This window comes from Pelophylax lessonae (assembly GCF_965119305.1).
Source record: "Pelophylax lessonae genome assembly, chromosome: 13".
In the NCBI taxonomy this organism is placed as follows: Eukaryota; Metazoa; Chordata; class Amphibia; order Anura; family Ranidae; genus Pelophylax; species Pelophylax lessonae.
In genome coordinates, this window is record NC_138780.1 from 114,185,250 (window position 1) to 114,199,916 (window position 14,667).

General features: G+C 43.0%; 1 protein-coding gene across 1 annotated transcript in view; it reads right to left on the minus strand.

Moving 5' to 3' along the window:
• Positions 1-14,667, minus strand: part of GALNT16 (polypeptide N-acetylgalactosaminyltransferase 16) — a 248,253-nt gene that overhangs the window by 110,719 nt on the left and 122,867 nt on the right. Inside the window, exons 2-3 of the mRNA XM_082275418.1 lie at positions 7,970-8,145; positions 3,187-3,285 (exon numbers count right to left, since the gene is read on the minus strand). Of these exons, the coding sequence (XP_082131544.1) occupies positions 3,187-3,285; positions 7,970-8,145 (275 nt within the window). The remainder of the gene's footprint in view (positions 1-3,186; positions 3,286-7,969; positions 8,146-14,667) is intronic.

A 14,667-nucleotide genomic window follows, 5' to 3' on the forward strand; every position in this document is an offset into this window, starting at 1 on the left:
CTAGATGACCAGAGCAAGTCCTCACGATCAGAAGTCGAGAGTCCCTCATTCTCCCTTGTATCATAGTGCCAACTCCTCTTACCATGTGCTGCTGCTAAGAAGAAGCTGGGGGTGGATTTGGGAAGCCGAAAGTGTAGGGTCTGGAAGAGGATCAGAGGAGGGCAGGTGTCAGCCGCTGGAATCTGCTGAATGCTGAGACGAGGGGAGGCGAAGACAAGATGGTGCTGCAGCTGCAGAGAGAGGCACAGAATCTGTAGGAGAAGTTCCTGTCCTACTCTCTGCTGATGACTGCTAAGATGTGTGTGTGGGGGGGGGGGGGTAGAGACGAGCCTCTCTGCAGCTGCAGGAGAGGTACAAGGGCCACATGAAATGGTCTGGAGGGCCGGATTCTGCCCGCGGGCCTTGTGTTTGACACATGTGATTTAGAGAAATTCCTAGTTGTCACTAGGGTCACCAGAACTAGTATTCTGTTTATTCCTGTTCTGGTCCGATTTTGGGATTTTCTTTCATTTTGACTCTTGGCAATAATAATAAGGAGAATAAAAAGAGAGGGTAAATCTGTCTAATGGGGCCAGCCAGCACTAAAACCCTGGCAGGTGTTCCAATCCCTTTCCAATCTAAAATGTTGCTTTTAGTTATACTTTAAAGAAAACCAAACACATTGGGGAGGCTGCTATTGCAAAAAAAAATGCTTCTAAAAATAATTGCCTGGCCCTAATGCTGAATAAGTGCTCTATCAAGCATAGTTAAATGCCGGGGCAGATTATTCTTTTTAAAATCCATCTCCTCCCAATGCATCTCTATATGTCAAAATTATTTCCAGTGGTAATCACTTAAATTAAAAAAAAAAAATACTAATAATCAGCAGGAAAAAATAGATACAGTGAACTTTTTTCTTTGCCTAAATGTTTCATAAATAAGGGTATTGGCAAAAAAAATAAAATTGAAGGTTTTATTAATGACGCACATAGTGAAACATGACGAAAAAAGAGAGAAATATCTGTGTGCTAAATAAAGTAAAATTGAAGGTTTTAATAGTGGCACATATAGTGTGCCTCAGCAGAACATGGGGATAATGATAACATGCTAAAAAATATAAAATCTAAGGTTTGAATAATGGTGCACATAGTACACCAAGGCGAAACATAAGAATAATAGAGGCATGTTTTAACGGTGACAGCCCTACAGGGAAATAAATTATAGTAATATGAACCTCTAAACAGTGTTGATTTCACAGTACAGAGGGACAAAATGAAAATCCTGACAATACATGTGCCCCTAATAGGCAATTACATGCAATAAACAAGCAACAACAAGTCAACTTTTACAATATGCAGGCTGCAAATAGCCAATCATTACAATATTGTGCCAAAAACAGCCAATTGTGACAATATGCATGTAACAAATGCACAAACAGGCAATTATAACTATATGAGGGCAACAAACCAGCAATTGTGATTTTATGTAGACAACAAATAGGAAATTGGGATAATGTACGGCCAGAATTACCTTGAAGCAAAATTCCTCTTCCACCCCACCAGCAAAAATCCCCACCTCCCCCAGCAAAAACCTCCTGTCCTGTCCTCCAGCAATAGTCCCCCCTCCCAAAACAACTTCAGCAAAACTCCATTCCCCAGCAAAGCCCCCACCACCAGCTCTCGTCTCCCAGAAAACAACAACAACGCCCTTCTCTTTAGTAATGACCTGAGGCTATAGGAGAGTTTTACTTGGCTCTGTGACAGCACTTCCAGGGGAGGTACTCCAAAGACTGCAGAGCCGAGGGCAAAGCAGCATTGCGCATCCTAGAAATCCCCAATATGGCTGTAGTCAGGGTGCTCCCCCCCCCCCCCCCCCGGTATGCCACTGTGCTGAACTAATTGTTTTCTTTTTTTTCTGGATCATGTACCTGGAAAAGGTAATCTAGTCTTCACTGGATGCATGTTCAGGTCAATGACTCAGACAGTAGGGAATCAGGCATTTAGCATTTCAGGAGGTTATGGAGGCCTCCATGTTTCTCCTGGTAAAGGATTCCTTTAAGGCTGTTAACATGTCCATACAAAATAAGTCTATTTCTATCAGTTAAATGAAGAAAACATCAAGGATGGTGGTGCAACCACATACAATACAAGATTTCTTATAATCAGTAACTTCTCTGTGCTTTATCACTACTCAAAAAAATATGCCCCCCTCCCACCAAAAAAAAAAAAAAACCCTACCATCAAAAATTTCCCATCCTCTAGCACAATAATCTCCAAATGATCTCCAAACTGTGTCCGGGGGTCGGATACGGCCCTTTCATTGCTTTAATCCAGCCCTTGGGGCACTGCTTTATTCATTGATGCCAATGAAGGGGCACAATTCCTACCAATGACACCAACAATGGGGCACAGTTCCTTCCAATGGTACCAACAATGGGGCCCAATGACGCAAATGATGGGGCACAATTCCTCCCAATGTCCCAATGATGGGGCACAATTCCTCCCAGTGACATCAACAATGGGGCCTAATGACACAAATGATGGGGCACAATTCCTCCCAATGACACAAACGATGGGCACATTTCCTCGCGATGACACCAACAATAGGGCCCAATGACACCAATGATGGGGCACAATTTCCACCAATGACACCAACAATGGGGTACAATTCCTCCTAATAACCCCTGCAATGGGGCACAATTCCATCCAATGACACTAACAATGAGGAATGGGGCATTGTTTACTCCAACTGATGCTGGGACATTTTCTACTCCCGATGGCCAAAGTCCACCCCCCATCCAAAATAATGAAGGATAGTAAACTGGCCCTTTGTTTAGTAGGTTTGGAGACCCCTGCTCTAGCAAGTTCACCCTGCCTCAGCAAAACCACTGAGAAAAAAACCCTTGAGTAAATCTCCATATAACAAAGAGAGATTGAAGATGAAGATTTGTGGAAGAAGGACACGCAAAAACAAACCCATTCTATGAAGTTTCAGTACACTCCCACTTCCAATGTTTTGCTGCTGCCACGATTCTCCAATATTGTTGTCAAACCTCTTCTGTAGATACTTGCTTGTATGCCTCTATGGGTCTTGTTTGCCAATATGGTAATTGCTTTTCTGATCCCACTAAATGCTTTACTGTATGCTTGATCTTTCATGCACGGCAGGAACCTGATATGCAGAAATCATCCCTTAGCATGTTCTCACCTTTTGATAGTGCGAAGAAGAGTAGAACGAGCCTCATTATGAAAAGTGATAATAACACTGGTAGATGGAAGGTCGACATCGTAATGCAGAGAGGTGCACCTGGTAGGAAATGGAAGAGGGGCTGATTATTTGCAGTCAGAGTGAGCGTAGAAATAAAATCGCTGCACAAGAAATTTTATTAAATATGTTTAATAAAAATCATATAACTAAGTAACTCAGTATTCCTCTATGTCATTGTTTGCCAAAGCGTAGGATGTGTAACACTGCTGGTGCCAATCTACACTGTGGGTGATACATTTCTTCAGAAATATTTTTTAATGTTAACTGCATGCATGCTATGTGTAACAATTAGGTGTAAGTGTAACATTTACAGGTTTTTATTACCTCTCACAAAGATCACAGTACTCTCCCTGAAAATGCCTTTATCGGCTTTTTCCCCCAATATGGATGGCAGCATCTTTGTTTAGGCATCATCCAGGGCTTAGAATCTACTATACTACTGACCTCTCCTTCAGCCCCCCCATCCAATCACTGGGTTCATCTTACCGCCTTAACCTTCACATAATTTCCGGAATTCACCCCTTCCTGCCTAGCAACACCACAAAACAACCTATTCACTCCATGGGTATCCCCTGCCTTAACTACTGCAACTCTCTCCTCACTGGCCTACCCTTACACAGGCTATCCCCCTTCAGTCTATTATGAATGCTGCTGGTAGACTAATGCACTTTACTAACTGATCTTTGACTGCTGCACCTCTGCCAATCCCTTCACTAGCTTCCACTAGCCTACCATATAAAATTTAAAAAACGAACCACACCCTGCAAGGCCATCCACAACATTGCCCCCAGTTACATCACCAACCTCAATTGCAGATATCGCCCAAATCGTCCTCTCTGCTCCTCCCAAGACCTCCTGCTCTTTAGCTCCCTTGTTACCTCCTCCCATGCTCACCTCCAGGACTTCTCCAGAGTCTCTCAAATCGTCTGGAACTCCCTGCCCCAGTATGTCCAATCAGCCCCTACCCTGTCCGCAATCCCTGAAACTTCACTTATTCAGGAAAGCCTACCTCACCTCCACCTCCACCTCCACCTCCACCTAAGAACTGAACCCGAGCCACCTGCGTCAAATCACCCCCTGCAGCTATTACCTTTTGTACCACCTCCCCCCTCCCTTTAGATTGTAAGCTTAACGAGAAGGGTCCTCCTGTCCCTTCTATATTGAACCGTATTGTAATTGTACTATCCCCCTCTACATTCTAAAGCACTTTGCAAACTGTTGGCGCTATATAAATCCTGTATTATAATAATAATAATACTCCTTGTACTGAGATGCTAGCTTACAGATGGCACAATCATGAAAATTCTGGTGATTTTATACAGTAGTTACTGGCTGTGTTCACAAATATAAATAACATATCAGACCCCTGCTGCAGCTTCTTATTTTGTGAAATGCATAAATTACAATGTTGCAATATGATCATTGTGGAAGAGAAAAGTAAGGAAATACTTCCTCCTGCTTACAGAGGATGGATGACATAATCCCAGCCTGGGGTAACTCACTTAACAGTATATCAAAAACTCATTTTCATGGTCTACCTTTTCTGAAAATAATACTGTTACTGTTTATTGCGACATGTCAGAAATGTATTCATTCAAAACATAAATTTGCTAAAAGGCCCACTATAATGGACTGTCCAGGACACACTGCAGTGAGCACTTCCTTGTAGTGCTTGAGCAACCAACTCCAATATTTGCCCAATATTGGTATGATAGCACAGATGATCTATCCAATCCTTCATCCCTAAATAAGTCAATGATAAGGACCTGCTTGCCGAAACTTTTGCCCAAAAATTTTGAAAATTTACTACACATCTACCACATAACAAAAAGCATAATTTCTAACAATGCTTGAAATCTGGCAAGTTACTTTATTGAGCAGTCTACAGTGCCTTGAAAAGGTATTTATACCCCTTGAAATTTTACACATTTTTTCATGTTACAACCAAACATGTAAATGTGTTTTTTTGGAATTTTATGTTATTGACCAACACAAAATGGCACATAATTGTGAAGTGGAAGGAAAATGATAAATCGTTTCTATTTTTTTTTACAAATAAATATCTGAAAAGTGTGGCATGCATTTGTACTCAGCCCCCTTTACTCTGATAGCCCTAACTAAAATCTAGTGGAACCAATTGCCTTGAGAAGTCATCGAATTAGTAAATAGAGTCCACCTGTGTGTGTAATTTAATCTCAGTATAAATACAGCTGTTCTGTGAAGACTTCAGAGGTTTGTTATAGGACCTTAGTGAACAAGCAACATCATGAAGGCCAAGGAACACACCAGACAGGTTGGCAATAAAGTTGTGGAGAAATTTAAAGCAGGGTTAGGTTATAAAAAAATATCCCAAGCTTTGAGCATCTCACAGAGCATTGTTCAATCCATCATCGAAAAATGGAAAGAATATGGCACAACTGCAACCTACCAAGACATAGCCATCCACCCAAACTGACAGGCTAGGCAAGCGGAGTATAAATCAGAGAAGCAGCCAAGAGGCCCATGGATACTCTGGAGGAGCTGCTCCACAGATCAGGTGGGAGAATCTGTCCACAGGACAAATATTAGTCACACACTCCACAAATCTGGCTTTTATGGAAGAGTGGCAAGAAGAAACCATTGTCGAAAAAAGAAATAAGAAGTCCCGTTTGCAGTTTCCGAGAAGCCATGAGGGGGACACAGCAAACGTGTGAAAGAAGGTGCTCTGGTCAGACGAGAACAAAATTGAACTTTTTGGCCTAAAAGCAAAATGCTATGTGTGGCGGAAAACCAACACTGCCCATCACCCTGAACACACCATCCCCACCATGAAACATGGTGGTGGCAGCATCATGTTATGGGGATGCTTTTCTTCAGCAGGGACAGGGAAGATGGTCAGAGTTAATGGGAAGATGGATGGAGCCAAATACCAGGCAATCTTAGAAGAAAACCTGTTAGAGTCTGCAAAAGACTTGAGACTGGGGTGGAGGTTCACCTTCCAGCAGGACAACGACCCTAAACATACAGCCAGAGCTACAATGAAATGGTTTAGATCAAAGCATTTTCATGTGTTAGAATGGCCCAGTCAAAGTCCAGACCTAAATCCAATTGAGAATCTGTGGCAAGGCTTGAAAATTGCTGTTCACAGACGCTCTTCATCCAATCTGCTAGGGCTTAAGCTATTTTGAAAAGAAGAAATTCACTCTCTAGATGTGCAAAGCTGGTAGAGACATACCCAAAAAGACTTTCAGCTGTAAATGCAGCAAAAGATGATTCTGCAAAGTATTGACTCAGGGGGGCTGAATACAAATGCATGCCACACTTTTCACATATTTATTTGCAAAACATTTTGAAAACCATTTATCGTTTTCCTTCCACTTCACAATTATGTGCCACTTTGTGTTGGTCCATAAAATCCTAATGAAATACATTTACCTTTTTGTTTGTAACATGACAAAATGTGGACAATTTCAAGAGGTATGAATACTTTATGTAGGCACTGCATAACTAGCTTAATCGAAAACATCTTTAAAATCAACAAACTTCATACTTTTTGGTCCAGGATGTCTAATAATTTTCTCAGGGGCGTAACTACAGGGGTTGCAGGGGTTGCAAATGCAACTGGGCCCCAGTCTCCAGGGGGGCCTGTGCAGCTCCCCTGTACACCTGCATACAAGGGGCAGCGGGGTCAGCATGTAGAGAAATCACTGTCCTCCTTTTCCTTCCTGTAGCTGCAGGAGGAAAATGGAGGAGATTGGTTCCTCTGTATGCTGCCCCCGTCACTCTTTCTATCCAGTTAACTTGTGTTCTGCTGTCTCTGGGCCCCTGTGTGCTCCCCTGGTCCCCCCCCCCCCACTGTGCTCCCTCCCCTCTCCTGCCGGCTGCTGCAGGGGATGTGTCACAATAGAGAACCAGGAAGGGGTCAGTAATTTACCAGCTCCTTCCTTTTCTGAATGGACAGAGTCATAGTCAGTGACATTGTAAATAAATAAAAACAAATAATAAAAAATAATACAATTAAAATACCAAAAAATAAAAACTACTGATACCAGTGGGTGAACTTCCAGGATCGCAAAGGTCACACTTGCAACTGAACCCTGGCATTCCTCCATGCCCCAAGATGGCAGAAGGGGGCCCACTGCAGAACTTGTGAAAGGGTCCCAATGCAGGACCGTAATAAAGGGCCCCGCAATGGGAGTAAAGGGCCCCAGGATCAGTGGGACGAGCCCAAGGCTTGAAGGGAAAGGCCCCTTCATGGTTTCTTGCACTGGGGCCCTGAAGGTTCTAGTAACGCCTCTGAATTTTCTTATCCTTTTAGTGTAGGACATAAAGGTAATTTTAGGGCAACAGAAACGTCAGTACTGATTGTACTGCCTGCCGTCATTGTGATTGGATGTGTATGCTCAGCATAAAAATAGTGGTAATGAAATCAGAAAATAATTAAGCAGCATTTAGGTCTAAAAAGAAAGGAGATCATGTTTATGCAGCACTGAACATAAAGACAGAATTATTTGTTTTCGGATGCTTTAATGGTCAAATTCAGGAAAAAAATAGTAATGCTAAGTCGTGGTCAAGGTTCAACTTTATTAATTCTTAGTAGTGTGGCCAAACAGTGTAAAACATGCAGCTGTTTGATACATAGGCCTGCCAACAGATTTTAACTTACATTACAGTGACCTCTACATTCACCCTAATACAATGTCCTTATATGTACTTGTATATGGTAACAAAAGACCCGCTTCACCTGTAGTGTCTTGTGTCCCGAATGGGCCGGTCACTGCTCAGCTTGTCACTTTCCAGCTGGTTAAAAGCATGCTGACGGTAGGGATCCTCTCCAGCCTTTAGATACTTTGAGGATAGATAGGTCTTCTCATCAAAGCCATTCAGTTTCCCCTTCTCTGTCTGGAGGGCTGACGTCACCTGGAACAAAACCCATCTCATGAAACGTGCTCTGACTGCATTTCATTCTGCAAATCCCTATACATTTCACACAGCCTGGATATTTTTGGCAGATGCAAAAGGTGAAGCAACTGGAAATACAAAGCTTTTCCAAGACTGACTGTGCTCTAATAGCTGTGACTTAAAGGAAAAGTGCAGAAATAGCAAATGCAATGGAAATCTTAGGAAGTTCAGTGCTAATAGTTTTATTAGACAGCAGGGTAGTGAAGTGGTCAACATTTCTACTTAGTAATGGAGTCCTGAGCAGGGCTTTTTTTCTCAGAGAATAGGTGCAGGAACTCCCCCCTTCTGAGTCACTTCTTGTCTCCGCCCCTACCCACCTCCGAGCAACGTCCCTTAGTACCACCCCCTACCAACCTCCCAGCACTGCCTTATTTAGAGAATACAAAGCCAAGTATCTTTATGTCGTGCTAATTAATTCGTATGGAATGTGGTAGTGATAACAAGAAAAGCAGTAAAATAGATCCCCTGCTGCCAGCAACAATATACACCCCCAACAACAATAGATTCCCCCAGCAATAATAGACCTCCCCAGCAACTTTGGACCCCTGCAACAAAATATCACTCCAGCAACAATTGACTCCCAGCAGCAAGAACAGATCTCCCAGCAGCCAGCATCAATAGACTCTCCAGCAGCCAGGAACAATAGACCCCTACCTCAACAGTAGATCCCTTGCAACAACAATTGACCCCACCAGCAACAATAGGCCACCACACAAAATTGAATTCTCTCCAGCAACAATAGATCCCCCAACAGCCAGCATCAGTAGACCTTCCATCCCACTCCACCCCAGCACCCCTTGCCATTACATACTTTCTGTCTTGGAGGTGCCGGAACTGCGTTCCCCCGCGTTCCTGCTGAAAAAATGCCCTGGTCCATGATTTTCACTCGGTGTACTATCTGCATAGAGTTTGTATATTTTCCTTGTATTCATAGATTCTCTATGGTGCTACTGTTTTCTTTCTGTAGCCTGGTCGCACGGCTGGTATTGTTCAAACTGTTATTTGTTATTAAAGTTCTGCAAAGACAGTGACTTTGAATTATGGGAGATGTAGTTCCAGGAGGAGCCAGGACCATAGACTGCTATGTAAAGGGACTCTTCTCCCAGGGAGCAACATGACTCGCGGAGCCTGCTGGGAGTGTCTTTATAAAGGGGGCGGGACCGATTCTCGCTCTCTTGCCTCGAGGACAGTGTGCTGTAATAAAGGGGAAGAGCTGCTGCGGATCGCAGAGGAGTAGGGCTGGGGCCTAGTAGCGGACACTGGAGCGAAGTGTGCGGAGGAATCTCGGTAGTGAGACAGAGCGGAAGGATGTTTGACAGGCCGAGAGAGTCGCTGAGCAGAGTGGGGCCTGGCTGCAGCGTGGAGCGGAGTTCCTGGTATTGGGTGAGAGACATCCAGCATCTACATCTGCATTTGTCACATACCTAGACTGAGCCAGGGTGGGACTGCCGAACTGTGTGTATACAAGGCCATACTGAGTTATATTATTACCACTGGACACTGCTGTTACACTTAGTGCAAGGTGGGTGAACCAGGCCTTAAGCCCTTTCCAGTACTAGGCTGTCTGCCTAATAAAAAGCATCAAGATCAGTTTTGCATTCATCTTTGTGGATTACAATTACTGACTACTTTGGTGATTACAACTACCAATCACCTTTATTTGGATTACAATTACTTTCCTTGGATTGATTGAGGATTCCTTGCCGGTGAAGACTAGTGAGGCCTCACTCTCCAGGAGACTCTTGCAATTCAGTATAAAGGTGGCCCCCATTAGTACACAGAGTGCACTCTGATATGTAATTAGTACTGTTATACTGTTCATTCTACAGTTATTCCATAAATGTAGTTAACCTTAATTTGTGGTCACTCTCTATTCACTAAAAACATCAGTGTGTCTATATTGTTGCCAAACGCAATCCTCTAGCATATATATATGTATGCATATACATTATATATGTGTGGCTTGTGTTCCAGATCCTGAGTGCTGAACTCTACTCAAATCCTCGGTTGGGGACTCAGGATCTATATTATTGTTGCCAATCTTTGCATTATCTCTGATTCTGTTTGTATACTCTTTTATTTCAAATCTAAAAGCAGTAAATTTGTTCCTTCACTGCAATAGTCTTAATCATTTAATGTCACAGAACCAATAGTGTCAGTTGTGTTGGAGCAGGCTCAGGGTGAAAGAAGTGAAGAGGATATACTTGCATTAAGCCACTCCCCTGGGAGCAGGGCTACATTTCACAACCAAAAACACACTGCTAGGCTAAGGCCGGCCATACATGTTGCAAATTTCTTTCCTGCAACCACATCCCTCCTGCCAAGCCATTGTCTGCTCCCGGGAGGAGGGGGAAGCCATCCACGCCAGGAGAAATCAGTGATTATCGCTATTGGCTATTGCAGCTGCTAGTGATAATCGCAAGAGAATCCAGAAGGCTGGTTGTACCTAAGTTGATCGATCATTCAACTTGGTACAGTTACCCTGCCCATTAATGGTTCAAATCTCGGCCGGTTCCTGCTGAACTGGCCGAGATTCTAACCATGTATGGCTGGCCCGTTTCCTTCTCAGACTGAAACTGTGTCCCTAATTATCGCCACACTAGTTACAGTGGCCCTGATCACCACCACCACACTAGTCATTTTTCTCCTAATCACTGCCACACCAGTTACAGTGTCCCTGACCACCACCACACCAGTCACGTTGTCCTGATCATTGCCACACCAGTTACAGTGTCCCTGATAACGTCCACAGTCCAAACCAGTCATATTGTCCTAATCATCGCCACACCAGTTACAGTGTCCCTGATCACTGCCACACCAGTCAGTGTCACCACACCAGTGTAAGCCAGCAAAGGTGTCACCAGATCACCAGATCAATGTAAGCCAGGAAAAGTGTTCCTGATCACTATTACACCAGTGAAGTGTTGTCTGCCGCCTATACTAACCCTGGCCTGTTTATTGATCATGTTTCTGCTTGTTGCTTGGATTGATCTTTTGCCTTTTTGCTGACCATATCTCTGCCAGCAGCCTGAACTGATCCATCTGCACGTCCGACTGATTATGTTCTGGTGAGACACCAGTCTCAGCCACCCCATGCAGACAACTTCACTCCTGGAACCACAGGAACTCTTTTGTTCTTTCTTTCTTCAGCCTCCTGTACTTTCTGGCCAGTGAACATGACATCTATGGGGGAAGCCATGTATCAGTAGACCACTCATATAGAGGCAACCATTATAGTACTTTGATTTTGATACAATTGGTTGATTTGTGTGATACACAAAATACAACGTCTGGTATATTATCAACACAAACACTGAAAAGTCTCACATGTGGTATCACCATACTCAGGAGGAATAGTAGAGTGTGTTTTGGGATGTAATTCCAATGCTGTGTGTGAGCAATATCTTATTAAACTGACAACTTTGTTTAAAAAATAATTTTCATTTTTTTAATTTGTTTTTACTAGTTATGGCGATGATCAGTGATTTTTAGCAGGACTGCTACATTGTGGCAGTCAAAATGACACCAATACAGTGACACCATTACAGTTGTTAACACAAGGGGTGATCAAGGGGTTAAGTGTGCTCCTAGGGAATGCTTTCTAACTGTTGGGGGGATGGATGTGCTAGAGGAAAAGAGAGATCTGTGTTTCAGCTTAGCTGAAACACAAGATCTCACCCCTCCTCTGTGACAGAACAGCCGTCTGCCTTGTTTACATAGGTGTAATCGCGGCCATCGCGGCCACCAGACCCGCTGATTGGCTCCCGCTGTGTCTAATCGCAGCGGCAGCGGCCCTCCAGCGGGACGCACGCACCCCTGAGAACCCCTGCACAAAATCACGTACCAATACGATTGATTTTTGCTCAGCTGGGCCACCCTGCCACAGTAAATATGCGGCGGGCGGTCCAAGAGTGGTTAATTTACAGGATGCAGAGTTACAACGACTCGTCACAGAACAGAGATCGAATCCACGCTTAGACCTCAGACATAAAATGGGCACGGGATAAACAGCCTTAAATTTGAGCTTAATGACAAAAGCAGAAAAATATTTTAGTTGGACAATGGGTGATAAACCCAACACATTGTTGGCAATAAAACTAGCCCCCAGGCCCTTTAATTCAGCTCTGCCGAAATGGCGACTGCAATGAGTGGCAAGCCAACCCAGAACCCACAGCTTATAGTGAGGGAATTTTTTCATTTTTACTCTAAACAATATACATCTCCTGAACCCTTTTTAGCAGCTTGGGCTGAAGATTTTTTTCAAGAACTCCCTCTCCCTCGAATAGCGTGCGCTCATGCAGAACTAATGGATAGTGAGTTTATGGGCGAGATCATGATAGCTATCAAAAGCCTTAACCCATCAAAAGCGCTGGGTCTGGATGGTTTTCCTGGACATTACTATCGTAAATACGCTGACATTTTGATCCCCCACTTATGCTCCTTCTTTAATGATTTGTGAAAAGGTAGTTCCCTGCCACCTTATGAAAATAATGCTTCATCCATGTCTTTCCCAAACCGGGTAAGGACCATGGAGACTGCGAAAATTATCACCCAATCTCACTTATAAATGTAGACCTCAAAATAATGATGGAGATTCTAGCTTCCTGTTTGAACACCTTCATATCCACATACATTCATCCGGACCAAGTTGGGCTTGTCCCTAATTGACAAGCGCCGGACCAAACCCGAAGGCTGATTGACATTATCTCTGCCTTGCATTCCAACTGGGATGGGCAGGGTATTCAGAGGAGTATGCGATTATCCCTAGACCTTCATATGGCCTTTAATTCTTTTTCATGGGATTACCTTTTTTTTTCACATTAGAACCATTTGGGTTTGGCTCAAACTTCCTGACTACCTTAAAAGCTATTTATAGTGAGCCCATGGCCTGTCTTTCAGTTAAGGGGTATAGTTCCCAACCCATTGAGATACATAGGGGTACTAGACAGGGTCACCCCTATCTCCACTCTTATTCATATTGGCCTTGGAGCTCCTGGCTGTTAGGATTAGAAACACTTCTTATATTCAAGGGATATATTGTGGAGATCGGGAGCACAAGTGCGCCTTGTTTGCGGATGACATTTTAATGCTCCTCTCGTCTCCAGTCACTTTGTTACCTAACTTATATAGGGTGTTGCAATGCTTTACTTCAATCTCGGGTCTAAGGGTAACCACTCAAAATCACTAGCATTTAACCTACCGTGGGTTTTCTCCTAACTCCATTTCTTTCCACGCTGTATCAAAATAATTTTCTGCCACTATAGACAAAGTTGTGGGAAGATCCTAATAGGTGGTCCATTAATCCCCCATCGTGGTTTAGTTGACTGTATTCAATAAAAATTAAAGTCCTGCCTTGGATATTAAACTTATTTAGGACCTTTCCGATTTCCATTTATATTTCAGACTTGAAACAGTTTCAAAGGAAAATATTGCGAAACATATTGGGAGATAAGAGACCCAGGGTGAATAAACGCACTCTGCATACTCCTAAATGAAGGGGGACAGGGACTGGGAGTACCAGATTTGAATAAGTATTATCAAGCTGCTCAACTGTCCCAGCTGATTCGTTTTCACACACGGCAGTTCCATTCACTATGGATGGTTCTTGAATCTTCTCCTTGTCCAACTAGGGAAATCAGCCATCTGATGTGGCTGCGAGCTAAAGACAGACCAACTATGTTGTGCCCCACTCTGCCGTTCTCATTAAATCTATGTGATAGATTGACGACAACATATGGTTTCAAGTCTCCTCATGCCCCCATGACCCTGCTATTAAGCAGCCCTGAATTTACCCCGGGTCTCCATCAACAAGATTTTACCTGATAGACTAATAAGGGTTTATTACGTATTGCAGATCTATGTGACCACAGGGATGTCCTGAAATATAAAGAATCCGCGCTTAGGATAATTCTAAGCTTCTAATAAAGTACTGGCTGCAGCCCACCTATGCACTATATTCCTAAAAATATAGTAAGAATGAAGATAAAAGGAAGGTGTATGGCGCTGCCAAAATGTACTAATAGTTCCGTATGTCCAACAGAGATGCTGAATGTGTATTCAATGTGTGTCTCCACTGTGAATTCTAAATTAATAAAGTGTCAAGTGCATCATGTGTGTGACAAATAAATTATATAGTAAGTGCAACAATATAGGCGATCCAATCCTGTGAGGGGTTTGCAATGGTGCTAAAACCGTGCAGAAATATATAGAAAGTATAAAAATGGGTGAAAAATAGAATGTGGGTAAAAATATAAAAAATGTGGGTGATATCTGCCCAAAAAAATGAGGAAAAATTAATGAAACTCAGTAAAAGTGGACCCAACTGATTTTACTGAGTTTCATTAATTTTTCCTCATATTTTTGGGCAGATATCACCCACATTTTTTATATTTTTACCCACATTCTATTTTTCACCCATTTTTATACTTTCTATATATTTCTGCACGGTTTTAGCACCATTGCAAACCCCTCACAGGATTG